This window comes from Cynoglossus semilaevis, chromosome 8 (assembly GCF_000523025.1).
Source record: "Cynoglossus semilaevis isolate Cse_v1.0 chromosome 8, Cse_v1.0, whole genome shotgun sequence".
In the NCBI taxonomy this organism is placed as follows: Eukaryota; Metazoa; Chordata; class Actinopteri; order Pleuronectiformes; family Cynoglossidae; genus Cynoglossus; species Cynoglossus semilaevis.
The window spans coordinates 23,916,282-23,943,261 of record NC_024314.1 but is presented as its reverse complement, the minus strand read 5'-3'; the positions used below and the strand labels follow the sequence as shown (position 1 = coordinate 23,943,261).

Below are 26,980 nucleotides of genomic sequence, written 5' to 3'. Positions count from 1 at the left end.
TATCTCCATAAAACACATAATTTGGCAAAATTCAGGCATTGCAATATCGGGTTTTCATTATATGAAGAAAAACCGATAACGATTCTTACAGATATTACATAATATGCTAATATCGAGCCCATAATATCGGTCGTCCGATATTATCAGACATCAGTAGTCTTAATATTTTCTAAAAGTTAATGTCTTGGGTCTTTATTATTTACTCAGTACACTTTTTCGAAATACTTAAATAATAAACATTTTTGTCTTTTAAAATATTAGAATTTTAGATATGCTACATTTTGTATTTCTATTACTGTTTCACCTGCTAGTGTATTCTGTCCTAACATTTTGGACTGTGCTTTTTGGTGTATATTTTTCTGTAGGTAGTTTGCAATTTTCCTTTCTTTTGTTTTTCAATTATTTCAGCTATTTCTTTTGTTTATCACCAAATCCCAGATCCCTCACAAAGTCCCGTATGAAGCTCTCCAACTGCTCCACAATGAGGGACAAGCTGCGTAACAACATCTCCAAGGTCCAGACACACACACAAAAAATTGAGATGGGCTCAGTCCAAACAGACTGCGAAGGAAAAAGCAACTCAGCTTCTAACTTTCTTTTTCTTTTTTTCCTTTTTTTTTTGCTATTAGCCAGTTAGCCGTGTCAGGAAACAGATGAACGCTTTGACATAGGAAACTATAATTCAGAGGGACAGGGTTGAGTCAAAGCTGTTGACTGTTTTTGAGTAAGTTTAAAAAAAAAAATCTGTAAGTCTTTCGTCAACAGCTTTGATTCAAACAGGCGCCAAGTTTCCTTTGTTTACAGCTCGTCATCAGACAGGAACAGACAATGAAACAGATTGTCTGCTAAAATAAAGATAATCTATTGTAGTTATTTTTCCCCTCCAGGTTGCTTGGAAGCACCATCAGATCAGTGAACAGATTGACGACAACAAACTGGAGCTGGTGAAACTCACGCAGATGATCAACCTGCAGGAGCAGGCACTGGTGGAGATGAACAAGAATCATGAGAATGCCGTGCAGCATCGCAATTTTCTGTGGGTTACAACGCGCACGATGTACACAAAATTTAAAACAAGTTCAACAAGCATCTGATATTTGTGTCACTTTTTTATTTAAATACAGCGGCATCCAGCTGCTGGAGCACGAGGAGGTGATATTTAACTACCATGAAAAGGTGCGCGTCCAGGAGGCGGCCATCACTAAAGGCAGCCTGGAGCTGGAGACACTGGAGAAGGAGGTCAGAGATCTGAAGACGGCCATTAACGAGGGGCGTCGACAGCTGGAGCTGAGGAGGAAGGAGGTGCCTGTCAACGGGAAATTGGAGGGAGAGCTCGTCATGTTGCAGATAGAGGTAGGAGTCACATGACATCACGCAACTGAGCTAAAATTAGCTTGAAGTGTATGTGCCGTATTGGTGGGGTGTTGAGTCTGGAATCTATGGAGGAAAACACTCAGACAAAAGGCCAACAAACAGTCACAAAATTCACTGCTTAACAAACATAACTGATTATTTACATGGTTCTGGCCAGAGCTTGAATGCACGTCATAGGTTTGTGTAGAATATTAAACAAGAATTTGCATCACTGCCAAGACACTCAGATCTCGCATTCCAGTAAAGCTGATTGTAGCCAGACGGTGAAATAACAGAGCTCTGCAGACGTCGTTAGAGAAGGAAGTGAAGGCAACATCAGATATACTGTAGTTCCACTGGTTTAAAACTTGAATAATAAAACACATCCCTTGTCTTTTGATCACTCTTTAAAATCGTTTTCAATCTGGAGGTAAATCTGGAGTACAGGCCGACCAGTCATGTCGTATATGTTCGCGTGTCTATGGATATAGCACTTTGATGATATATTTTTTGCCTTGATGGTTTTTTCCATTTTCATTTGTAAGTGATCTGTAGTACAATAGAACTGAAGGAGCATGAAGACAGTGTTTTTGGTTTAAAAACTGGTATTTGAATGTGTTTTTTTTAACTATGGTTATTAAGGAGAAATTATTTGAATGTATTTGAATGTGTTTTTTTAACTATGGTTATTAAGGAGAATGCAGCTAATACCAAAACAAGCATCAATATCGGGCCTAATATTTTTGTCAAATATTATTACATATGTGGCGCTTTGGCCCAGAGGCAATGTCTCTGTAATTGGTGTGGAACTCCAGGGTTCACCTCCTGGGCAAGTTCGAATCCCGGTTAGGGCGGTTGGTACCTTCCAGTGGACTCACCACCCGCAGGAAGGTTTGGGGGGTTGGTGCGGTGCAATGTGATGTGGGTGGCGACTGCTGCCCCCGCGACCCGGTAACGGATAAGCGGATGAAAATGGATGGATGGATGGATTATTACATATTGAAGAATATGTGCTGATCCACTGCTCCATTATAGCTTTCCTACACAACCAGCTGGTCACTGGTTAACCAGTGTGGTGTGTTTCCCTACTGCAGTTCAGTGTCTCATTCCCCTCAAGGCTAGTTTATTTAGGAAGGTCACCGATGTCAACAGTTTGGAGTTTAATGTCACATTTAATAGATGTGGTGTTTACTCCCCACCAACTCACTGTGTGTTAGTTTTATTTATTGTGACATGGACGTACTGTGGTGCTACACAGTTTAAGCGACACTTTGTTTACTTGAATACAGGAGACAGTGTATTCATTTAAAATGCATAATTGGTGTAAATGTTCCACTCACTTCCTGTACAGTTGGCTGCATTTACTACACAAAAAAAGTTTTAACGTCCCTTAGTTGTTTTTTTTTTTTTTACTTTCTTCCATCACTAGTTTTATGGATATTTTCTCTCATTCGACAACAGTGTCAGTTTGAAGAGTTTCTGTTCAATACGTGTTACAATAAGTGTTTCTTGGTATTGAGATAAGCTTAGCGTAAGACTTAAGAGTCATCATCAGTGTTCACGTTGATGAATGTGTCAACTCTTCACTTTACTGGCAGTCATGAGTCATTTAACTCTAATTCTTTCTTTCATTTCCATTTTCAGTTCTAAGTAATGGAACTATTTCTGTGCTCCCGGTAATTGTCACCACGTTTTTCAGAACCGGTCTTTACCGCCTCTCCTCTCCATAGTTTTATCACTTAGGGTTTTAATAACGAGGTGCTGAAACACATTGTGATGCAGTTTTGTTTGTGTCTGCAGGCTTTGAAGACGTGTCATTTTAGGTTTCTACGTCGCTGCGTGATCAGATGGTGACGCTTGAACTGCAGGAGCAAACACGGAGGTGTGTGTGTGTGTGTGTGTGCTGGTGTTACAAAGTTTCACACACACACAAACATCACACGCACATTCCTCCGTGTGCGTCACACTGCAGATGCGGTAATTATTTTAGCCCTGCCTCGGGGGCCACTGTTGCAGGGAGTGTGTGTGTGGTCCTCGTCGATAACTTTTGACACTGGGATAATTTATATGATGTTGATAAGAATCAGTTCACTTCATAGAGTGGTATATATGTGTAACTACAGCAGGCTAATTGACTCTGTCTGTATGTTAAGCTCCTGAAACAATTAGCTACATGTTTTTACTGTACTCCAGGGGGGTCCAACGTTCTGCAAGCTGGGGGCCATGTTCAATAATGTTAAAATACCCCAGGGGCAGCTGCTCCATCTGGTACACTTGTAACTGTAGCTGCCATAAAATTGCAAAAAAAAAATTCTTTAATAACAAAGGTCTTCACTGTAATGGTAATGTAATTCAACGGCACCCAAGCCACCCAGGGTTTTCAAACGCAGAACTTTTCATCTTTCTATATCTATTAATATCAGGTCAACAAAATAGGTAAAAATGATATGACAAAAAAAATTGAGGTTATATGAAGAAATTGCTAAATGTAGACCAGATCCAGATAAAACCTGTTAAGGTATAATAGAGAATAGCAAATAATAATAATATTAAATAAATAATTCAATTGAGGTTTAAGCCAGAAATGGTCATGACCAATATTTGTCATTTTGGGCTGCCGTTAAAACTACAAATATTGAGAATAGGAATACACAAAATTTGTAGACAACAACCTACAATAGGATAGAAAATAATATCCTAAAATCTATTACAGCTTTATGTTTGCATTAACATAACTTACCTATTTAAAAAAGTAAAATAAAGTTATTGTCCACAAAAAAGTTTTCCATGTACCACAAATGATCCTCGGGCCAGACATTTGACAAGGCTGTTGCAGAAAACATTTTCAATGGATTCGTCTTAGATTTTCCTTTCTGTGTTCTTTCTTTTTTTCTCTGTCATTATTGGAGAACATTTTTGTTTGGATTTCTTTTTTCTTCTTCATCAATGCAGTTGTCGGTAAACTCAGTTTAACACTGTATCAACAGCGGTCAGTTTGGTTTTTGGAGTTCGTCTCCAGCTTCTGTGTTTTTGGCGTGAACCGACAGCAAGTATTCCAGCGCCCCTCTGAAGTTATGAACAAAGGCTGAAAATGTATTTATTTTTGCACCCAGAACCCCAGAGACAGAGAGGCACAGAGAAGATGAAGATGGAAAGCAAGGAGGGGGAAAAAAACCTAAAGCTCCACAAAAGGCTTAGGGTTTCTCAGAAACTGACTCAGACACTTGAATAAATAACATAAAAAAATAACAAACATATCCAAGAGCGTCTGCGGTGCTCACAGAAATACAGATGCACGGGAGAAGAAGAAGAAGAGAATAGATTTGAGAGAGAGAGAGTCACGATAAGTTTCCTGCCAGCAGGGGCGTCGAGGGATTGGGTGTGTTGCTGCTCTGGATCACAGTGGCTGGGTTTAACTTGCTGCTGGACCAGAACCCTCTCATCTGAGTCTTGTGCTCTTCTGGATGAACGCAGTGTTGGAACACACTCCCATCATGTGCTGTGTGGGTTTTTTTCCCCTCCGTCTGTTTACTCCGTCTGTTCTCCACAAATCCCTACAGTCGGTGTGTGTGTTGCTGTCATGTCTTTCCCTGTCATTCTTATTTCCTTCAGTTTCTTTCATCATTGTGAAGTCATTAGGCGTCGTACTCTACCCCCCCCCCACCCGTGGTGCACCAAGGGGTGCGCAGATGGGTACAAGTGCACTACTTAGCCTCACAGGCTCTTGCGTTCCATTGTTACATTTGCGTCCACAAAGTCTCCCTTCTGAAATGCAGCCGGCCCAGAAATGAAACACTGTTGCAGTTTTCCAGCTGGTTCATGGAGGGAAAACACAATAGGGTCCAAAAGTGACAACACGGAAAGTCTTTCTTTTAAAGTATGAATTATCATGAAGTATCATCAGGTCTTGTCCTGTTTCAACATTGTTCTGCACATGAGCGAAACAAACACAAGACTGTTGTTAAAGATGATAGGATCAGAGAAATGTGTCTTGCTAGTGCCTGGAGCCTCACACTGTACAACAACACTGTACCAGAGCAGTGAAACAGGGCTTTATTTTAGGAAACATTTGGACCAAATTGTAAACCGAAAACTTGACTTTGACATTTTGTGTTTGAGAAGTTTTGGAATTTGTTTGTGACAAATAGCAGACTCAGACGCCTGCTTCTGTGCCTTGTTTCTTTCTTCTTTTGTTATATGGCAGATCTGCACTACTACTACTGACAACTTCATGGTCTGTTAGGAAAGAAAGTAAAAATAGGTGTCCTCCAACAATGCAGAACCCCTGCAGAATGGAGAAGAGGTTAATTGTTTCTTCTGGTGTGAATTTGAGTGTGAATTGTTTTTTTTTTTCTGGGATGCACTGCAGAGCTTCTGGCTGCTGGTGGTATTGGTTTCAGCTCCCACTGTGAACCTGAAGACAATGAAGTGGTAAAAGATAATAATACATATATAATGATTCTGTTTTTCACTTTTCCATTAATGGACCTGTGAATCCAAATTATAGACATTTATATCAGTGACAACGGCAGCTTCTGATCAGCTTTTAATACAGCTTGATCAAACTCACTGAACACAGTTGATTAAATTAGGTCATAATAGTCACAAAGCTCATGGCGTTAACAACCGGAGGAAAATCCTGGCAGTGGTTCATTTGAAAACAGTCCAAAACTCCTCCTTCGAGGAGGGCCTGAAGGAAGATGTTGAGTCCAGACTATATTTCAAATCCAGCCGTCACAGACACCACCGACCACAAACACCACCAGGGGAGTCGAGGCTCCGTGTGGTGGTTCAACAAGGTCATTGCGAACGCATCCTCAGATTTGTAAAACTTAAAATTTACCACTTGCACTACATCCCGGATTAGTGCTGGAATCCATCCGTCTTCTCATTCATCCATCCAGACATTCCACATTTCTCTCTCCGTCTGTCTTGTGTGTGAATTGCAAATCATTTCCAAATCACACTTTTTCTTTTTACTGCCTCCCCGGGCACAAAAAGGCGACTCACGGGAGGGCTGCCAGCTCCACTCATTCTCCATGCGAATTCAATCTCCACACAACTGCCTGACTGTTGATTTATCATGTACATTGTGTATTTGTATTCATCTGTGACCAGTATATCTGTTCACTGCAGACAGATCCCCCTCCTCCCTTTGATGGGGATTTTTGACAAAGATTGATCGGGCCATCTGTGAGAATATTGAAGTTCATTATACTCCGAGGCTTTCATTTGCTCTGAAGAATTTTAATTGATGCAAAATAAGAGGTCTGCGTCGGATTCTGAATTTACCACCCGTTTGTTTTTTTTGTTCTTTACGAGTCTCTGGCACGTTAATGTCACAAACACAAACAGCTACACCTGCACCTGTACACCGTACCAAGATCAGTCATATTGTAATATCACCCTTGCGGCTAGATTTGAATAATATTGAGCGGGTTTCTAATGGCCTGCTGTTGAACATAATGATGCACAAACATCACACGACGGAGAGACAGTATATTTATAGGATTTACACAGTCAGTCTTGAAGGGAGATTTACGACAGGGTGTGACCGATGACAGACTGCTCCGTCCCTTCATTGGTGAGTCATATGGCTTCTCTGTCCATCTCTTAAATCTTTGTCCGGCCTGTCTGGAGCTTATTACCATGGGGAAACCCACCACCGATCGTGGCTTGATACACAGCTGCTGTCTGAGACTGTGAGCTGAATTTTAGGGACTGAAGACATTTTAGTGGTAGGACACAAGATCAGACTCCCAGAAAAGACAACGTCGTTAAGTCATCCAGAAAGTCACTGAGAAGGTCGTCTTCACTCAACCAATCGCTGATGCAATCTATCTATCTATCCATCCATCCATGTTGCTGGTGCAATCCATCCATCCATCTTTCTGATCTTTCAGCTCTATGCTTCCATTATGTGTTGTCATTCAGCTCTATGCTTCCATTATGTGTTGTGTTTCCAATAACCAGTGGGAAAACACTAGTTCCCTTATATGGAATCTAATCTCATAAAAAACAAATGTATTGTCCTCTTAACTAACTCGCACTGCATTAAATGCTCTCCTGAGAAGCGGAGTCTTTCTTCATCCTATACCTTCAGCATCTCCACTGTGCCATCTGCCGTGCAGCTATTTAAGCCGTTATGTTAATTGCTAAGTGAATTAACAAGAGTTCTGTGCAAATTGGGTGCTGCCCTGTCATGTGTGCCACATTTTACAACATTTGTGAGCCAAGACTAGCAGCTATTCTTTGTGACACTCAGAACAAAGCGGACACGCAGACAGGCAGAAAGGCAGAACAAGGACACTGACGCAGACAGATGAATTTAAAGGGAAAGACAAACTGCGCACATGGGCAGCAGCAGGAAAAGGACAAGTGTAAAAATGTCGTTAAAAAAAAGGGTGTGAAGGGGAAAAAAGGGAGGGAGCCGGTGGAGTGGGAAACGTTCCGTAACCTCCATCCGTCATATATTTTTAAATGACTTGGCGTGGCTAAAAAATTAGACTGGAACAGGCGTCGATCAATCTCTAAAAAAGTTCGGTCTGGGTGTGATGATGGCAGATGTTATCATCAGACCACGTTTATCCTCAGATGATTCAAACATCTTCATTGCCTTTGATCCAATCAGAGTTGAACTGAAGGTCACTGGTTTCAGCATTTATTGGTAGGTCAAAAATAAAATGGACTTTTCTTTATTGCAATGCCTGCACTTCCAGGTCAGTTATGACATTTGGACGAGTAAAATTCTAGTTTTATCACCTGCTATCGGGAAGGGATAAAAAATTTTCACAAGGTTATTTTATTCTCTTTATCACTAAAAGACTGGTTAATTTTACATTGTTTTTTTTAATCTGCATTCAGCTATTTTTATGAATTTAGGTTAGAAATTTGTTTAGTTTTTCTTCTGTTAAAAAGTTCCAACATTGATTGTTTTAAACTTCTTTCCATAAATGTCCTCCCAGTGACGTTCAATAGGTAGTTTCATTTTTATTTATATCCTGTCATAATAAAAACAAAGATTCCAAATGTCTGTTCACGGTTTATACCATGCTCATATTTTGTCATCATATTTTGAGGGTAGTTATATCCGTTCGGCAGTATATTTTTGCTGTGTTTGGTTTTTTTCTTTTTAAAATGATGAACTCTGCGATCGCCTGCTGAAACAGTAAACAGGAATAATGGTCAAAACTGCATTCACTGGAACAAACTACATCTCTTTAATCCCCACTGATCAACTCTGGGTTTTTTTTTTTGTTTTTTTTTTTTGGCTTTTCTCCCTCTGAATCTGTTTTGTTTACTTGTCACTTTTGCCTCAGAATCTTTCTGCTGCCTCTCTCTTCTCTACCTTCCCGTCTTCAAATGTATTATTTCTGCCCCATCTGCAGCGATCAGTTAATCACATGACAGCGCTAGCCTTAACGTAAAGCCGGCGTCATTGGATCATGAGGCACAAACATCCACCTTAGACCAGGCCTGAACACCTCGGGTTGGTCCGTTCACATCAGAGACGCTTCATTAGGCTCATCCAGGAAGAGAAGGAAAAGTCGTCCCTTTGTTCCACGCCGTCTTTAAAGTCTCACACTGAACACACACACTCAGATCGACGGAGAGGACGTTTCTCCTTCCTCACCCTGGATCTTCATCATTTTCTGTTGCCTCCACACCCTTCTCCTGTCTTTATCTCCCATCTACCAAATCACTTCCTCTTCACTTGGAGTTCATCCCTTCACTGATCTCCCCAGGAATCCATTAATACTTCCTCAAGAGATTTCTTTTCTTCTTTTTTTCCCTGCCTCAAATTATTGCCTTCCGTCATGTGATTTATGGTTTTCTCCTTCTTTCTATTTTCTGCTTATGTTCCTTTTATGGTTGCTGTCATGGCTCCTTGATCATCCTACAGTAGCTTCATATATTTTTATATATAGACTACCTCTGGGTTGACTGGGCATTTGCATTAATTTCCCTGTTGAGACGCCGTCGCTGCTTTAATTGCTCGTTTCTCACACTACACTCCCGGCACCTGACTTCTTATTTATCTTTGTCTCCGTAGCCAGACTTTAGACAATGAATATGACAAGCTCTATTTTCCAATGGAAGATTCCAGAAGTTTTTTAACACTGCAGTAGCGGATACTTTTTCTGATAAAATGTTAATTGGACTTTTTGTTTATTGGCTTTGTTTTTCAAATATAATTTTAGATAATTATATTTATTTCCTTGCCTTGAAATTTTTTTTTTTTTTATAAAAATCCAGGTTGGTAGACAAATAACATTTTTTAAATAATTGAACAGGCTTTGTTTTTAACTTGGTTAAATTTGGTGTTTGCTTTGGTTTTTAACTGGTTCACTTTACAAAGACTTTTTTTTTCATTTACCTGTGTCTTTGAAGGACATGAACTACTCACTAAATTTTAGGTCATTCCTTTGATGAATACTCCAGCCCAGTAGATGGCAGTATTTCAGTTTGTCAGTAATAAAATTAATTGAGTAACTTCAAAAAGACAGTTTTTAATCATTTGTCACTCCCACAACTTTGAGTTATATTTTAATTAAATGGTTACCAAGTATTACTTAAGTATTTATGACTATACACAGTATTACCTTTATTTTTGTTAGAGGAGGAAGAATTTTCCATATTTTTTCAGAGTTTGACACCAAGCTGGAAACACAATGACTCCAGCGCAGAAGATAAAACATATTAGGAGCCAACAAGATGATAAGGTTGAAGTAAAGGATAAAATATTCAGTAATACATCATATTACTGGTGTATTTTCCCACCATAAATATAATCCATTGTAAAAACGGTTTCAACCTCAGTCTGTGACTTTCCTTAATCTTGTTATATGTCTGGACAATTTTAAAAGAGTTTTTTTCTCGTTGGACAAAAAAAAAACAACGCACAACAAATCCTCTCCTGAGGTTAACATCCGATGATAGTTAAAAGCTGGAATGTTGTTTCTGTATTTGCCTGATTATTGTTAAAACTATGCGATGCTCATCAGGGCGCGTGACGTCTAATGAAAACCAGGGATGTTTCGTTTTTTTTCCTCGAACCACATTTAAAGGCTGTGTTGTTTGGATTCACATTCATTGGCCTTCGGTTGTCTCCTCTTCTTCTCTTCTTTTACTGCCACAGTGCTGCCTGTGATGCCACATCATCACCTGCCATTTTTTTCGAGGCTTTAATCACTGCAGTATACATGCACATTTCCTTTATATGCACTTTCATTTTTTTTTTTTTTTTCACTGCTTCCATCGTCGGTATTTTACTCCCAGCTAAAGGCTTGAATCTAAATCGACTCTTTGGTCTCCTCCGGTCCTCCTGGCTGCGTTTTTGACACTTTATTCCCTTTAAATCACCTTTTTCGGGGGGCTTTAAATGCATCCTCACCACACCTCTACACTGGTGTCTTAAAGGATGAGGACAAGATGCAGCACCTCGGAGGGATACAGTGGTGTTTTAAATTTGGGGTTTTTCCCTTATCACACTTTTCCAGTGACTTGTTAGTGAGCTGGCAGTGGCTGCAGTAAAGGCAGTACATTCAGCTGAGAAACCTTTCGGCATTTTTTTCTAAACTCCCCTGTGAAAAAAGGCATTTTGCAGACCTGGAGGAAATGGGGAAAAAGACAGAAGCAACTATTTCTTGTTAATATTGCTGCTATGCTTTGATGTTTCAGACTTATTTGGTGGTGTGGCGTGTGTTTGAGTCTGCAGGTTTTGTTTTTGTTGTTTTAAGGCCTAAATGAGCCTGTGAGATACAGAATGTTGTTTACTGTATGTTTTTATTGTGTAACTCACAGTAGTAGGCTGTAGAAATATTGTTTTTTTTAATTCTCTTGCATAGCTAAGGGCAACGTGGTGGGTTGGTGGGTTAGTGTTCTGGCCTTACTATAAGGAGATTATCTGTTTAAGCCCTGTGGTAACTGAACTGTTTCTGCATGAGTTTGAATCTTCTCTGTGTGCAAGTGGGTTTTTCTCCAAATGTTTTTCTCACACAGTTAAAAATCATGGATTTGGTGTTAAGTGTGTGTGTGGTTAAGTGGTTGTTTGCCTCCATTTGTGGTTCTGTAATGAACTGCAGATTTCTCAAAGCACAGTGACATTAGATAAAAAAAAAAAGAAAAAGAAAATGTCAACTGTTTATAATTACACAAAAAGTCATGTGTGTAAACTTTGCGGCGGGATTATTAAAATTTACCATCTACAACCATTGAGTTGGAGATGTGCTAAAAGTGGAGATGTCCGATATTAACCCTTTGCTGATATCCGATATGCCGATATTGTCCAAACACTTGATTTCCAATTCCAATGTCAACCGATCCCGATATAGACCTGGTGATATGTATTTATTTATCTCTACAACCCGCTGTATGAGTATGAGATTAATTAAATGAGCTGCAATGCTGCCACCTAGTGACGTTCACTGTAATATACAACCGTTGTTCCCTAAAACTATTTTTCGGGCACACATCATTTGGCGAAACCCAGGCATTGAGTTATCGACTTTTAATTATCGACGGAAACCCCGATAAGGATTCTTACAGATATTACATAATATGCTAATATCGGGCCAGTGTGCGAAAAACTAACAATAAGGTGGATCTAATTGCACTGTTCTACTCAACTGAAAAACAGTGGGTTGGAAATGTCAAAATGAACTTGAACATTAAGGTCACAGTAAACAGAACAAAAAAAAATCAATGAACATGTTGTATAAACATTGAAGAGTTCCATCAGAGACTCTTCAATGAAGAATCCTTTACAGGAGTGTTGACATTGTGCTGCTCATATTGTTGATCCCTGGAGCAGCAGCGTTCCCATTGACAGTGTCATTAAACGCCACAAGGACAAAAGGCGCCAATGTTTGTGAACGTCAAAAACAGCCCAGAATATTGACGTTGACTCTGACTCTCTCTCCATCCTTTAGCTTTCAGAGGCCAGAGACAAAACAATCGAATGTCTGAGTCGAACCGTGGATTACAAAGAGACAAAAGGCAACGACCCTTCGACTGTGGATCTGGTCAAGAAAGTTGAGCAGGTGTCGAAAAGAAACTCTTAAAAAAATATAACTGTCATTTCGACTCCACTCTGACAATGTCACAATGTTGTTTTTTGTTTTGTTTTTTTACAAATCGTCTCTGTGTGCAGCTGGAGGCGACTCTGGCTGAACGTGAGCGACAGCTGCTGGAGAAGCAGCTCCTGGTGGAGCAGGTGACCCGACTCTCGAAGCCCCTCAGCGAGCGGGTGGAGAACTGTCAGGAGGACAGACTGTCAGTGGCCAAGAAGGTTTGACGTCTTTGTGTCATAGAGCAGTCACACATTGTGGGTGGACAGTGTGTGGACCGTACGTACAGTAGTTCACCTCACCTCACCTCACTATTCCTGCTACATTTGCAAACACTGTCCTGTCCTTAATTTTTTATTTTTTACTTTTTTTTTGCATCTGTGTGGAAAGTTTTCGAGTGTATAGAGAGTTGAAATCCTAACAAAAGTAGTGAGTAGTTCCCAGGAGTAGAACTTACATGATAAAAAACAGGTTTTGTGTCGTTTGGGTCATATCAGAATTTTTAATTTGATACGATAATGATTTTTTTTTTGACATTTTTTTCAATAACAATATTGATCCTTTGAATGTTTTTTACCCATTAAAAACATGACAAAATTAGGCAATTTTATATATTTACATAGTTCGACCTCACATGGATTTACTGCTCTTTTCTGGTCAGTAGTAACGTGACATGAAAGATGTGATGGCGACACATTTGCTTTTTTTTCATCTATTAATCAGTATTGATACTTTATGAGCGTAATCGAACCTGAATCGACACTTGTGTGAGTATCGATATATCCAAACCAAGACCTCGATACACACATCACTGGTTTATTTTTATTTGAAAACATGTTTTGACTTAACCTTTGGCCAGTGGTATTTAAAAGTATTCATAGCTCCCTCTACAGGTACAGAAAGGCAAAGCCAATTTTGTGCCTTGTTCATGAGTTCATGCGAACTCAGACTAAAACTATCTCACCGTCTTTGATAGTATAAATATGTTTTCTTTAGTTTTAAGACAAACAGACGTCTCTAAATCTCTCAGGCGTCTCTGAGAAGTTTATTCATCAAATCTGTCTCGAGCCTCGAAATCCGAGCAAACCTTCTGTTTTCAACCGAGCTGGAATAAAAACAATTTAATATTGTTGAAGCTTCTTTTCAAAAACTAAAAAAACATTTGAAAAAAACTGAATATCATTCCACAGCTGAGACCAAGAAGCAGGCTGTGACCCTTTTGACCCCCCCCCCCGTGTGTGTTTTCCCACCTGCAGCTTAACGAGCTGCGCACCGACATCAACAACGCCAACCGGCAGCTGATGGCCATTTCTGCAGAGCTGTCGGTGAAGCAGGCGGCAGCTCTAGCCCAACAACAGGAGATCAGCGAGCGAGAGCTGCAGGTCAGAAATGGCCCTTCACTCACACACGGAAAAATCCCACAAAAATCCCTAAAACCCTGGTTCTGATTTCTCCTCTTTCATCCACTTATTCCTGTCACCGTCCACTGACCACGACTCCAGACTCTAGACTTGTTTATTTTTCCTATTTGAAAAGCAAAAGTTGAAGCAGAGCCGCAGACACAAAGACAGTTTTTTTTTTTTTTTCATTATTAACATTAATAAACGAAACCCAGAGAAAATACAACGCCACAAATAAATGAGTGAAAGGCATCACAGAATTTAATTTCCAGGTCGGTCAACTGATGAACAAATATTTTCATTGGTAAAAACGGAGGAAGCGCCGGTGTTTCTTTAGTTTTTCAATACACCGGTGATGGAATAAAAAAAAAACCTGTTTGTGCAAAAAGGGCAAAACCCTGGGTATAAAAGGCCACATTTTGGAGCTAAATAAATAATTAGGCAGCGTCTCGTTAGATATTCACCGGCAGAAATTGTCAATGCCTTCCTTCCATTTGCTGCTCAGCAGGGCGTGTTGGTAGCACCTGGTTTTCTTTCCCCGAAAATGATTTCAGCTCCGAGACTAAATCAAATCTGTGAAGATGTGAGCTGAGAGTCAATGGGAAAAAAATCTGAGGCCATCTGAGAGGAGCCCCGATGTTGAATGATATTTTTTTTTTTTGCTTTGGGAGAAAAAAATCCTGCCATGTTATATATGTTAAATCTCGTTTTTTTAGGTCATTACAAAAAAAAAATTAAAAATTAAAATTGTTCAATCAACATGGAAACACGTTGCTGTGATGACGTGGCTGTAATCTGGGCTACAAGAACATTAAAGGGTGGCATAATACTTAAATAAAAAAATAAAATTTCCTAAAATTTTGCTTAGACCCACGTTTAATTTTGAAAACAAAAAACAAAAAACTTGAGGCCCGTGAGTTAAACGTAGTTTTCTTGCTAAAATTCTGCTTAGACCCACGTGTAATTTTGAAAAAGAAAAAAAAACTTAAGGCCCGTGAGTTAAACGTAGTTTTCTTTAACTTCACCTGATTCGCTGTCATCAGCTTTTATTAATTTTGTTCCATGTGTTTTTTAATTAATTAAATCCTGGCCAAGTTAAAACCACAAAGTAATACAATTCAAGAAGAAAGTGCTAGAATGTACCGCGTAGTTAATTAAATCAGATTCACACACAGGCGTTCACACCAGTGTTGTGTGTGTCTTAATGAATACAGCTCATTAAAAAAAAGTCTATAAAAAACCTCTTGTGTCAAGTCTTTTCGAATGTGAAGCAAAAAAAGTTTCATTAGTTTGTCTTGAAAACAAAGTGAGCCAATTGTTTTGTAAAAAAAAATAAAGTTTGCGATCGATTGGACATCCTGTCTTCTCGCCAAAAAATCTAGCTCTGATTGGCTCTCGCCCTCACTTTATTCTTCAGTCGCTGCGTGACCTCACATTTAGTTTTGATATTTACACTTGGGTATTGATTTGTTTTTGATTACAAGTCGATGAAACTAACTACTAACTACTGGTCCATCACATAACTCAGACCAGTGATTCACAACTGGTGGTCTGCGGGCCAAATGTAGTCCATCAAACCGTTCAATCCGGCCCTCTACTACAAAATAAACATCAAGTAATAACGTTACACAAAATGCGATTTCTGTGTGTCCAATCCCCAAGGTGTCTGTTTTCGAAAAAGTCAAGCACTTCGACAAATATATTTGGTGACCCCCGCTGTAGACTGTGTGTGAGTTTTCTCTCCCGCAGCCACAGACTCCTCTGTCTGTGTATATTTAGAAACAACAACAGGGCAAGAAAAATGTAAAATATATACAACTGTAAGAAAAAATAATAAAAAACAGTTTTCTTGTCATAATTGTAGCAGCTGAAAAATGCCCTGGAAAAGTCCTGGAATATACTTTTAAGAAAAAAAAAGTGTGAACCCTGTAATACAACCATCTGTTTCCAGTCGCAGACAGAATTGAATCAGCCCGGCAGCGGTGCACAGGGTGGACACAGTGACAGGAATACAAAGTTTCTCCCGTCACCTCTTCTTGTGTTATTTCCAGATGGAAATGTGCCAGCGGCGGCTGGAGCAGGGCCTGCCTCCGTGTCCCGAGATGGAGGAGGAGTGGAGGAGGATGCTCCGGGACAAGAGGAGGAGGCAGAGGGACAAAGAGGAGAAAGACAAGGTAAAGAAAATGAGACACCGACACAGACACAAAGAACAGCGGTCAGGGAAACGAACGAAGCCGAGGCCGAGCCACAAAGGAAAAAAAAAAGGAAGTGGAGTGGAGGGACGGGGTGCTGGGCAGGGATCGATTCAGAGGCGAGAGGGGCAACAAAAGAGGGCTGATGGGTACCTGGGCTCATTGATACAGACAATTGACAACAACATGCACAGGTGTTGAACAAGGCAGAGGGACACGCAGTGGAGGAGGAGAGTGGAGTTCCATTTTACTGGGCTCACCGGCGTCTGACACCAGAGCTGCCACCTGCAGTCTGACCGTCCATAAAGTGATGTGTCTTTTATCAGGGCTTCACTCCTGTGGAGGAGCCGGGGGGGGGGGGGGGGGGGGGGGGGGGGCGGTCAAAGTCTCCGGGGTTTTAGTCAATCTGGCCGCCCCACGGCCACACTGATCTGCCCTGCCCTCATCTGCCCTGACTCTGTAACTGCCACGGTCTCATCAGCACAGTCTTTCTCCACCATCGTCTTCATCTCCAATCTGCTTTAACCTCTTTGTCTCCCATCGTCGGTTCAGCCAATCAGCTTGTCCGTCCACTTCTCAAGTTTCTTTTCTTTTTCTTTTTTTTTTTAATAGGAGTAAAGGGACAAGCTGAGAGTCGCACTTTTATTTTAGGTTCTCTTTATTTTGCGTCCAGTGAATGATTTTTCATTTTTATTTCTTTTCTTTTTTTTTCATGTAAAGTCATTCGTCTTTGTTCACAAACTTTGGTCTCTTTGAAGAGTCATTGTCAATTTAGGATCAGTGCAGACACACACTGTGGTCGGATGTAAGTTAAAGAGGGGGGTTGCATCATAAGGATGTGCGCATGCACACACACACACACACACACACGCAGCAGGAGGAATGTGACAAACTGATGCATCAGCCTCAATAAACAGCCTCTGTCTTCTTCGTCTTCTTCTTCTTCTTCTTCGTCTTCCTCGTCCTCTCCCTGCTGCTCCCACCGGGGGTCATCGCAGCAGACCATCTGCTTTCATCTCAATCCAGACCTCAACCCGGTCACTGTTGCACCAAACGTCTTTATGTCCTCCTTCACCAAATGCCGTGATTCCAAAACTTTTATTTCCATCAGCGACAACCTTTGGTATATATATCACCCCCGGTGGCTCCAAACGAAACTACTATATTCCTTGAACAGAGCAAATGAAATTACAAATATGTGCAATTCCCCATAAGGCATGAAAAAAAATTCAGTGAATTTGCTGTGCTGTGACCTCAGTTTAAATACTTCCACGCCCACAGGGAGGGCCTCGCCCCTCACTTTGGAAACCCCTTACTAAATCCATGTATATTTTCTGTGATTTTTCCGATTTCTCTTCTACCTTGGAACTCCATCGTCCCTGTCTTTATCCTCCCAACTTTCCTTTCCATATAATTCTGCAGGTGACGTTTACTTTTCTGTTATTACTGATCACTCCGTTGTTTGTAGAAGATAAAAATGCAAAAAAAACAAATCAAAGGTTCAGGGGCCTGAGCTCAGTCGCCCTTGCACTCTTTGTTGAACTTTTCAAAACAGGCAAAAAAAAAAAAATTAATTATTCCATTTGCATGATTAAAATTCTGGGGGAAAATTGAACATCGAACAGTCTCAGTCCAAGGTCGTGCGGACGGACATTAAATATTTAAACTGACTTTGCTGCGTGTGTTTGTGTGGCAACAGCTGGCTGAAGAAGATGAATGGAACCGGTTGCCAAACGGAGAGTACACCACGGCGGAAACCCGTCCCAACGCCTACGTCCCCCAGGACGAGCTGCTCCCTCTGCCCAAACCCTACGGAGCCCAGGCCCCGTTCAAACCCGTGCAACCTGGAGCCAACATGAGGCACTTCCGCAAACCGACCATGAAACCGTTAGAAATGTGACCGACAATTATTGACTTTTGAATAAATTGCTTCAAGAGTTGCTTTTTTTTTTGTTTGATTTTTAAAAAAATATATGTTAGTGTTTTTTACAGACTAAAACACTGCACCAAAAATGCTAAAGGTTTTTACATTATGAAACAAATGAAGGGCCATAATATAAAAGTTGACTTGTAAATATCTTGAGTTTCCGTATCTGCATCGTGAGTCAAATTCAGGAAATTTCCTCCTGGAAGTGATGTTTTGCATATTTTTTCCGGGGAAGTCTGTTGTTCTGTTTTCATCCCGGCTGTCCGACCCACTGCTGCTGTTCTGCTGTGTAATGACATCTGTTTGTCATTGTGTTCTTTTTTCTACACTTACTGGTACCAGGACTTTGATTACGAGCAGTTCAGTTACAGTAACACAGAGAGTCGGAGCCCAGTTCAGTCATTTAGCGGTTTAATATTTTATATTCCTTGACTGCTCTCAGCCTGATTATCACTCATTACACACTTTCCTTCATATTCAGACTCCGCTGCCTTTGTATCCTCGGCTCCACTGATGAAAGAATTGCAGCGGGTCTAAGCCCTGGGCTCTGGGCTACGAGGCTGCTCGGTGTCTGAAATGATAAATGTAAATACGGGGGAGAGAAACATGAGGCTATAAAGAGCATAGCGAATGACAGAGGGAGTGAGGAATTTCAATGACGAGCAGAGAGAGAGAGGGTGAGGCTGGGAGACGGGGAAGAAGCTGAGAGAGAGAGTGGGAGAGAGGGGTGAGATCGCAGTGGAAAATGCATCAGTGTGGCTTTAAATAGCGTTGAGCGTTCAGAAGTGGTTGGAAAAGAATGAAAACAAAGCTTTTAACATTGACTGTGCCCAGGGCAGCTGGTCAGCGTGTGTGTTCGTGGACCGAGGACATGTCCACACACCATGAGTGTGTGTTTTCACCTTAAACACATCCTTCTGCATTTTTCATAATTTAAAGGATAATTTTATCAATTTATTGAACTGTTTTTTGGCTAAGTTGTTGCAATATTTTTTTTTTGAATTCCTTCTGCATTTTTCATAATTTCAAGGATAATTTTATCAATTTATTCAACTGTTTTTTGGCTAAGTTGTTGCAATAACTAAGCTAGCTATCGCTAACTAGCCACACCTTTGCTAGCTAGCTGAACACCCTGAATATAAGAGTAGGATTTTCTCCCAGGTATCATGCTTCTCCGCTGACCAAATGGTTCCGGCCTCACATTTCGTCTAAACTCAATTTGAGACATTGACCTTTGACCCCAATTCTAAATGCATGCAGGTTCTCTTGAGTCCAAGTTTAAATGTCTGCCAGCTCTCAAATAAATATCTCAAGGTGTTCGGAAGAAAACAAAATGTTTTGAAAGGAGTGTCGACTTTGACCTTTGGTGAACGAGACCAAATTTATTGTTTTTTAAATCCCAGTCAACGTTTGTGCTGAGATTTCAAAAAGCGACTCAAAAAAGTGTAGGACTTTGATTCTTCCACAACGAAATTAAATCTTTGCAATTAAGGATCCAAGTTTAAATTAGTGCCATATGGAGATGAATTATTAAAGACTTGGACAGGGAACAAAAACACACAGTTTAAAGTACTTACGAGCACAATATGCTGCAAGTTTTGGAAACTGTACAAAACTTTTTTTCAGGATGAAAAAAAAAACTGCAGTTCCTGAACAAAAACTAATTTTATTTAGCCTTTTAAAATATACAATAGTCAGTTCTTTTCATTTGCTGATTCTTCATTTCCACTAATGATCACTTCTTTTCTTGGGATTTCAACGCCAGCTCTTCATTACTGCCACCTAGTGGATCTAGTTTCTACGTTCAAATACTTAAAAATGTTTCAATCACAAGCTAAAAAAAAAGAGAAAATGCAGACAGAGGGCAACATCCCTAACAGACAGGTTATACCGCCCAGTGACTTGCGGTTTACTTTTTCGGCTATATTTGTGAAAAAAAAAGTTAGTCGGCTGAATTCAGAGTATTTTTCCACTCTTTCGGAGTATCTTCTCAGCAGCCACTTTGAGATCGACTCTCCTTTCTCTGACACAACCTTGTCGACCCGGCGGTGTGATGATCCATGGCCGGCCGGTTGTTGGAGCTGTCAGATGAAGTTAGCCCCCAGTTTGTGCTTATTAGCCAGCTACATAACACTAACACCGGCTGCATACCAAAGAGCGGAGGAGGCAATCAAGTGAAGGATGAGCAATTTGTTCCCATTTGATGGAGGAAATACCAAAAAAAAGAAAAGAAAAAGAAGGTTCCACTCCATCCTAGTCTTGTTTCCCTTTTCTTTAGAAGTGGAGAATCGTAAAAAGTTGTAGCTGAAAAACGACAACTGTGACTCACGGGTTGATGACTTACTCTGAGTTTATTTCCTGACTTCACTGGAACTGGTGCTTATTTCGTCCAAAACACCACATGTCATCAAAAACATGAGAGAACCTGCATGATCGAATCAGTGTCAGTGGAATTCCAGATTTCGCCGTAAGCAATAAAACTGCTGTGTGGAAAACGACAGAAGCACAGAGTTAATGGTCTTTAGTGTTTGACTCTTCACCCAGAAATTCTTTAGCCAGGAAAACACGAGTAGCACAAACAGGTCAAAGGTCACTGCAACGAATCAGAAATGGCTAGTAGTTGGCAAAAACATAGTTACTCCTTGCCCTAAAACAGTGGTTCTCAATTATTTTCTGTCATAAAAATTAGCTTAAGTAGCTTACAGTTAAAGATTAAAACACTTTATATCGAAGCCAATACGTTAGCAACAATTACATCAACAGCAACAGAGCTAAATGTTTTGTCAACAACACTGTAATTGGTAGAAGTTAGCTTAGAATAATCTTCAATTTCATAAAAGAACTTATAGTTACTATATAGTTGTTTTAGTTTCAGAACTGTGGCGGAGTAGCTAAAGGTTAGCACTGCAATTGTTTGAGTTAGCGCCAATGGCGGAAAGAGCTAGCCACAAGTAATCAATAGTAGAACAAGTAGTTAATAGTCAAAATGGGGAAAAAAAGTTATTGCTAAGAAGATGAATTCATTTCTGTATAAATGGTATAAATAAATATGTATAAATAATACAAATATTTAGTAGTATTAGAAAATACTTTGTTAGTCCCCAGCTAAAAGCAACAGAACATTTTTGTTAAAAAGTACCACATACATTTCATAAAAATTGAAGAAAAAAAATAAAAACGTCAAAGTAAAGTAAACTCTGATGCAACGACCCTGGAATTTAAACAACTCCTAACTGGATTTAACGCTCCTTCATGTAAAACACGTTTTCTGTGTAATGTCGACAGACGAAGAAATCCCTTTTATATTCCGGGGGATCGTTACATAAGTTCTCAATTCCAGTGAGGGTGACGTGAAATATTCTCTGGTATTTTCTCTTGCGTGGTGGTAGCACTCAGACGTCGTCTCATGGATTATGAAACACACATTACAACCACGAGCATGGAATTCCTCCACTTACAGTTCGGCGATCGGTCATGATTGAGGGCACACGCTTCCAAACCAGTAACACAAACCAGATGTCGGAACATGTGAGTCGTGAGACGTAGGGAATGATGTAAAAGGTTGTTTTTTTTTAGTCTTCTGTATAAATATTTCAGCTCGTACTGTCTTCTTAACCTTCAACTCTCAGCCTGATTTAATGGTTTGTTTACTCACTGATTTGCACAGTTGTTGTTCAAGTAGTGTGAAATAACAGAGGTAAACTTTTTTAACTCATTATGAGTTATTGAGTTAAAATGAGAGCAGGAAATCAATAAGATGTTTGGTTTTCAGCTGCCAGTGTTCGAATGTCAAATTTGAGTTCATATCCAACAGATATTTCTGAATATATTTTTAAATTCAATAAGAAACTGCAGTACTTAGAAAAAAAATACATGGACAGGAAGAATAACTCCATACAGAATGACCATTAGTGATGTTGATTCTTGTTGTCAGGCAAGAGCTCTAATCACTATACCACTGTGTGGCGCTGTGCTCATCAACACAAACCTAAAAATTGTAAAAGTCAAACTCCTTCAAACAGTTTATTATCAATTTAACAAACAGTATCTGTGGCACATCAGTACATTTATTTAGAGTACTGCAATACTCCGGATTCCAATACTAGACTTGCGTTTTGAGCCCGTCAGTTTAATAACGATCCCTTAAACGAATGCCGTCCCTTGACTGTTCAGTCGGTTTATCCACTGTCATCTCTACGTCACCGATCATGTGGTCGCGTCCCTCCTCATTGCGGCCATTGTGTGCGATCAGTTTAAATAAAAATAAAGCTCCCACCGACTGACCCCGACGGGCGGTTTTGTCGGCGTTTAATCAACTTGATGGTGTGCAGCGGCATTACAGGAAGCACGGGCGGACAAACTAATGTGTTTGATTTATAAAAGCCGTTTGGCCGATTTGACACCGATGTTCATAAATTGTACCCGGGAAGTTGAGAAGGCGGCGGGAGAAAGAATTGTTGCTGCTGGACGAAATAGAGTTAGTAGAAATAGCTGCCTGCAGATATTGATCTTCAATAAACACACGGGACGAATCTTTCCTGGATTTGATAAACGCCACTGAGCGAGGATTCCACTCGTGTCATAATTCTTTGGTCTTATTCACAATTCACCCTTCGATTCCTGGGAATTTACAAATAAAAGTACTTTTTCCTCCCCCTCCATCCGTCCTCCCTGGGCTCCTCTCGTTCCATATCCACCTCCATCTCTCCTCAGTTTGTCATCAGAAAGGGAGCGCTTGTTTATGAGGCCTCTGCAGTTCAATCTTTTTATTCATCTTTCACTCCTGGCCCTCCACCATCTGCCAATAAGTTAACTTGTCCTCAGTCGGGTCGATGGCGACTGCTCTCCCCTCGGAGCCATTTTCTGCCCCCCAGTCGTCCTTTTCCTCCATCAGCGCCAACATCCATCTGATTCTCCACCTGCTTTATTTTTCATCAAAGCCCAGCAGTATCAGCGTCTGCTTCAGAGCCGTCTCCTCCATAAAGCTGGCGTCCACGTTCTCCTGCTCATCGAACGGGTTCAGAGCTGGAAGGGAGGAAAACAGACGGCCTTACCAAACAAATGCACTGTTGTTTGTTTTTTAATCTTTCCTGTCCTTCATGAGTTGTGGTGTGCGGTGTGTAAATAATGGCAAATACTTGTTAGGAAACCGTGGCTGTGCTCAGTGGGTGAGTACGGGTGAGGATGAAGGGAGAGAATGTCCTCAATTAAGAGGAGACACAAATATATCTTCTCTATTTATTTATTTTTTTCAAAATATTTAAATACCTAATTTTTTTTGGTAATACTGATGCACACACTCCAGCCCAGCACACACTCCAGGTGGCGGCAAAGCACCTAAAATGTGTTTTACCACACACGAAGAAGATGTACAGGATCGGACAAATAGAACGACGTTGACTCATTTTGTACGTCAAATGATTAACTGGGCGGGATCGGACAAATAGACAAATTTTGTACGTCAAATGATTAACTGGGCTTAGCACGTCGTGTCAAATGTTGCTATTTGAAGAAAACGTGATTAATTGCAATTAATTACAAAGCTTTTAAATTTACAAAAAAAATCTCACAAAACTGAAATCAACTGGAGTTTTTTAAAGTTGATTTTGGGAGTTAAAACTTAAGTCAAATAATTAGTTTTGATAGGAAAATATTTATTCAGCATTGTTTAGATAAGTCAACAGCAGTGTTGTAAACACATATGTAATATATATATATATATATATGTATATATATATATATACACAAATATACTGTATATATATGCATATATGTAGTACCCACTCCGAGGTGTATACGTTACCTTGTTCCTCTATATCACAGAGTTTTGTTGCCAGGTAGCTAAGAGGCAGAAACTGCGGTCTGAAGTTTGCCTTGTCTCTGCTGCTGGTGAATGTAAATCCCTGAGGAGAACAGTTGAGAAAACACACACACACAAACACACGGTTTTTTTTTTCTATCCAGGGTCCAGACACCGTCAAGAGGAATCCACAGAACAAGTCACCATTAGCAACTTTTTTTTTTCTTTTTTTTTCCAAAAAAGTTCAGCCTGAAATTCTTTATCCAGTATTGCGTAAGACGCCCGTGGCTCTCGATGTCTGCTGGCTGAAAGCCAATGATCTGACAGTTATTGACCGACAGCATCATGAAGACGTACAGCGATGCTGGGGTCACTGGTTTACTGCTGGTTTACTGCTGGTTTACTGCTGGTTTACTGCTGGTTTACTGCTGGTTTACCTTGGTTTGGTGCTGTTTCTCCAGCAGAGTCCTGACGTACTCTCTGGAGATGGAAGCGGAGCTGACGGGATGATCCCACATGTGGAAGATGCTCCGCTCCAAGGGCTTAAACGGGCACACACACACACACACACACACCATGTAGGTAACATTTTACACATGTCATCATTAGACTCACATCATCGTTAAAATAAAACGGTCCCTGGAGAAAAGAACATCTGTGACTTTTTGTCACGCCTGCAGGAAGTGGAAATCATTTCTCTGCAGCTGACTGTTAATGAGGGAGAAATGTTTTTTTGTTGTTTTTTTTATCAAGCAGGAATAAAAACAGATCTGCTCGTGTACTGTTAAACAATAGTGTTCAACTGGGGGTTCCTGAATTTCAATTTCAATTTCGTACATCGGGGATAATCAGGCCGTCCACAAAATTAGTTGCGAGAAGAATAAAATCGCTGCATTTTAACACGTGTTTAATTAGATTAATTATTAATTAACACAACTGTCAACCAGCTTTCTAGCAGCCATGATGAGGTATATGAGTTAGTCCACAGAGTAAAGTGAAGTTGAGTCTAAATTTGTTAAATAAGGAGTATATGATTTTTTTTTTATTATTATTTAAAATTGCAGTTTATGCCACAACATATGAATATGTGTAATTTGTGTTAAAAGAAAAAACGTTCGTATCTGAAAATAATTTTAAAAAAAGACTAAAAATGCCTTATCATACTATATATATATTTTGGGAAAAAATACAAAAAAAAAAAAATTAATTCCCAAAACGCCTTAAAGATAGACTGCAGTTCAAATGGCATCTCAGACTACAACTGTCAGTGTTATGTTCCAAAAATAAAAATGCTCTGACCCCAAAGTAGTTGAGAACCACAGCTTTGAACTCTATCTTACCATTTATTGTAATATTATCATTAAACACATGCCTGTGAGGATTCCAGCTCTTCCTCTTGTGGTGTGCATGTCCCTTTAAGAGGCGTGGCCAAACTGATGACGAACACCTGGCTCCACACCTGAAGCTCGTTTTCCATCAAGCGTTTGAGGCTTAAAAACCGAACACTTGGTCTCAGTTCGTCTTGTTTGCCCAAGATGGCAGACGTGCTACAACTGAAACTTGTGTTGTTTTGATTTTTACTGTTTTTTTGTTTGTTTTTTTATGTGTGTTTTATTGATGAGTTTTGTGTGGTTTGTTTGTCTTGGGTTTTTTTTAAGTCTATATCATTTCCTTCTCTCTGTTGAACCAAACTCGGAGACTTTTTTTTTTTTAAAGAAAAGGAAAAAGGAAACTGATGTTCATTTGTTTGTGTTCTCTGCCTGGTTCCAAAAAACACTGTGACAGTGACAGTGACAGTGAAACCAAAGAATTGTGCTATAAGATCTGGAGACGTAGCCATGCTGTCTCAGACCAAGAAGATACGTTTAGGAGCCCAAACAAATCCTGCAACCCCTGGTTGAGAAACAATGTGCCTTTTTTGTTGTTGTTTTTTTTTTTTTTTGTCAAATATATTTTGGAGAATACATGAGTTTTATTGTGACTTGAATTGAATTTGTTTGAGTTTGAGTTGGGTGACGCACCATGTTTTAGAAACACAGATCCTACAGACAGGAAGTAGGGACCGAGGATAGCTAATTAGGTTGGAACGAACCAGGAGGACGGGTTTAGCCGAGTTAAAGTTCTAGAAGGTTACTCTAGAACTTTGAGTTTCAACACTTTCTTGACAAAACAAATACCACAAATACCAAAGAACTACTACATTTTTGAGGGACAAAAAGTTCAACAATGGACCTGACACTAACATGTATTACTGTGTTTTTTTTTTTGTTTTGTTTAAAATGGCATTTGTCTATGGTAGTGGTTCTCAATCAGGTGTGGTGGCCCACTGGGGGTCCATTACCTTCCTTTGTTGACACAACAACAACAAACTGTTAAAGTACTCCAACGATATCTTGAAGTACAAACATCAGTAGTCTCAAATTTAACTCGCACATTTTTTTTTTTACGAGAGGATTTCTGGGAAATCCTATTTCCTGTAACTCGTCCAGGGCCTGGGAAAGTGCTGAGATACAAAAAATATTTAATCTACGAGCTCACCCTGGTTAGAGGATCTCAGTGAAGAGAAATATGACTGAAGTCGTTCTGTATTCCTCCAACCAAAGCTCTAAAAGTAATGACTAGGATTTTACTGTATTTAAAATATTAAAGCCGGAAAAATGTTTGAGGACCTGTTTTTTTTTTTAACAACAGAAACAGGAATTGCAGCTGAGGTTGTAATCCAAGGACAGGGATTAATCAATAATAATGTAGTTGGGTCAGATTTACAAAACAAGAAAGTCAACTTGCTCGCACGTTTTTGTTGCCTGTAACTGTAAAAAAAAAGAAGTTTGTTTTCATTGGTTCATCGTTTTCCAACATGCTCCTTGCAAATTGAACACATAGCCTAGAGTTTGCCATCAGTGTACGTGAACTTAAACTGACAATTTTCAATTGTAATTTTCTTGTTTGCCTTCGGGGGCAGTGTTAGCTGTTTAGTAAAAACCGCTAGCAGGTCCAGACACAAGTAATGAGGGTAATTCTGGGTTGCACATTGCCAGGCACGGTCGAATCATGCTCTGTTCTGATCACATGACAATTATGATTTTTAGGTGACCAAAGCCTGGGCCACATGTGGCCCGCAGACCGCTGTTTGAACACTAAAATCTGGGAAAGATTTTGATTGCCACAAAAGTTAAAGCTGAAAAAGTCAAAAATAAAAGTGCATCAAAAAAAATCTATAAATCTTCTCTATATTTAAA

General features: G+C 39.9%; 2 protein-coding genes across 6 annotated transcripts in view; one reads left to right on the top strand and one right to left on the bottom strand.

Moving 5' to 3' along the window:
* The window catches only part of ccdc146 (coiled-coil domain containing 146), a 49,871-nt gene extending 31,024 nt beyond the window's left edge, over positions 1-18,847 (top strand). For all 3 annotated transcript variants that reach the window (XM_025057431.1, XM_025057430.1, XM_008315782.3), the window contains exons 16-23: positions 439-514; positions 888-1,036; positions 1,125-1,353; positions 12,285-12,395; positions 12,506-12,643; positions 13,679-13,804; positions 15,874-15,996; positions 17,714-18,847. In XM_025057431.1, coding sequence (XP_024913199.1) covers positions 439-514; positions 888-1,036; positions 1,125-1,353; positions 12,285-12,395; positions 12,506-12,643; positions 13,679-13,804; positions 15,874-15,996; positions 17,714-17,914 — 1,153 coding nt within the window. In that variant the 3' untranslated portion in view covers positions 17,915-18,847. The remainder of the gene's footprint in view (positions 1-438; positions 515-887; positions 1,037-1,124; positions 1,354-12,284; positions 12,396-12,505; positions 12,644-13,678; positions 13,805-15,873; positions 15,997-17,713) is intronic.
* Positions 18,848-20,273: 1,426 nt separating this feature from the next.
* Positions 20,274-26,980, bottom strand: part of gsap (gamma-secretase activating protein) — a 41,317-nt gene continuing 34,610 nt past the window's right edge. For all 3 annotated transcript variants that reach the window (XM_025057959.1, XM_025057958.1, XM_025057957.1), the window contains 3 exons: positions 24,179-24,283; positions 23,745-23,844; positions 20,274-22,966 (listed from right to left, as the gene is read on the bottom strand). In XM_025057959.1, the coding sequence (XP_024913727.1) occupies positions 22,866-22,966; positions 23,745-23,844; positions 24,179-24,283 (306 nt within the window). In that variant the 3' untranslated portion in view covers positions 20,274-22,865. The remainder of the gene's footprint in view (positions 22,967-23,744; positions 23,845-24,178; positions 24,284-26,980) is intronic.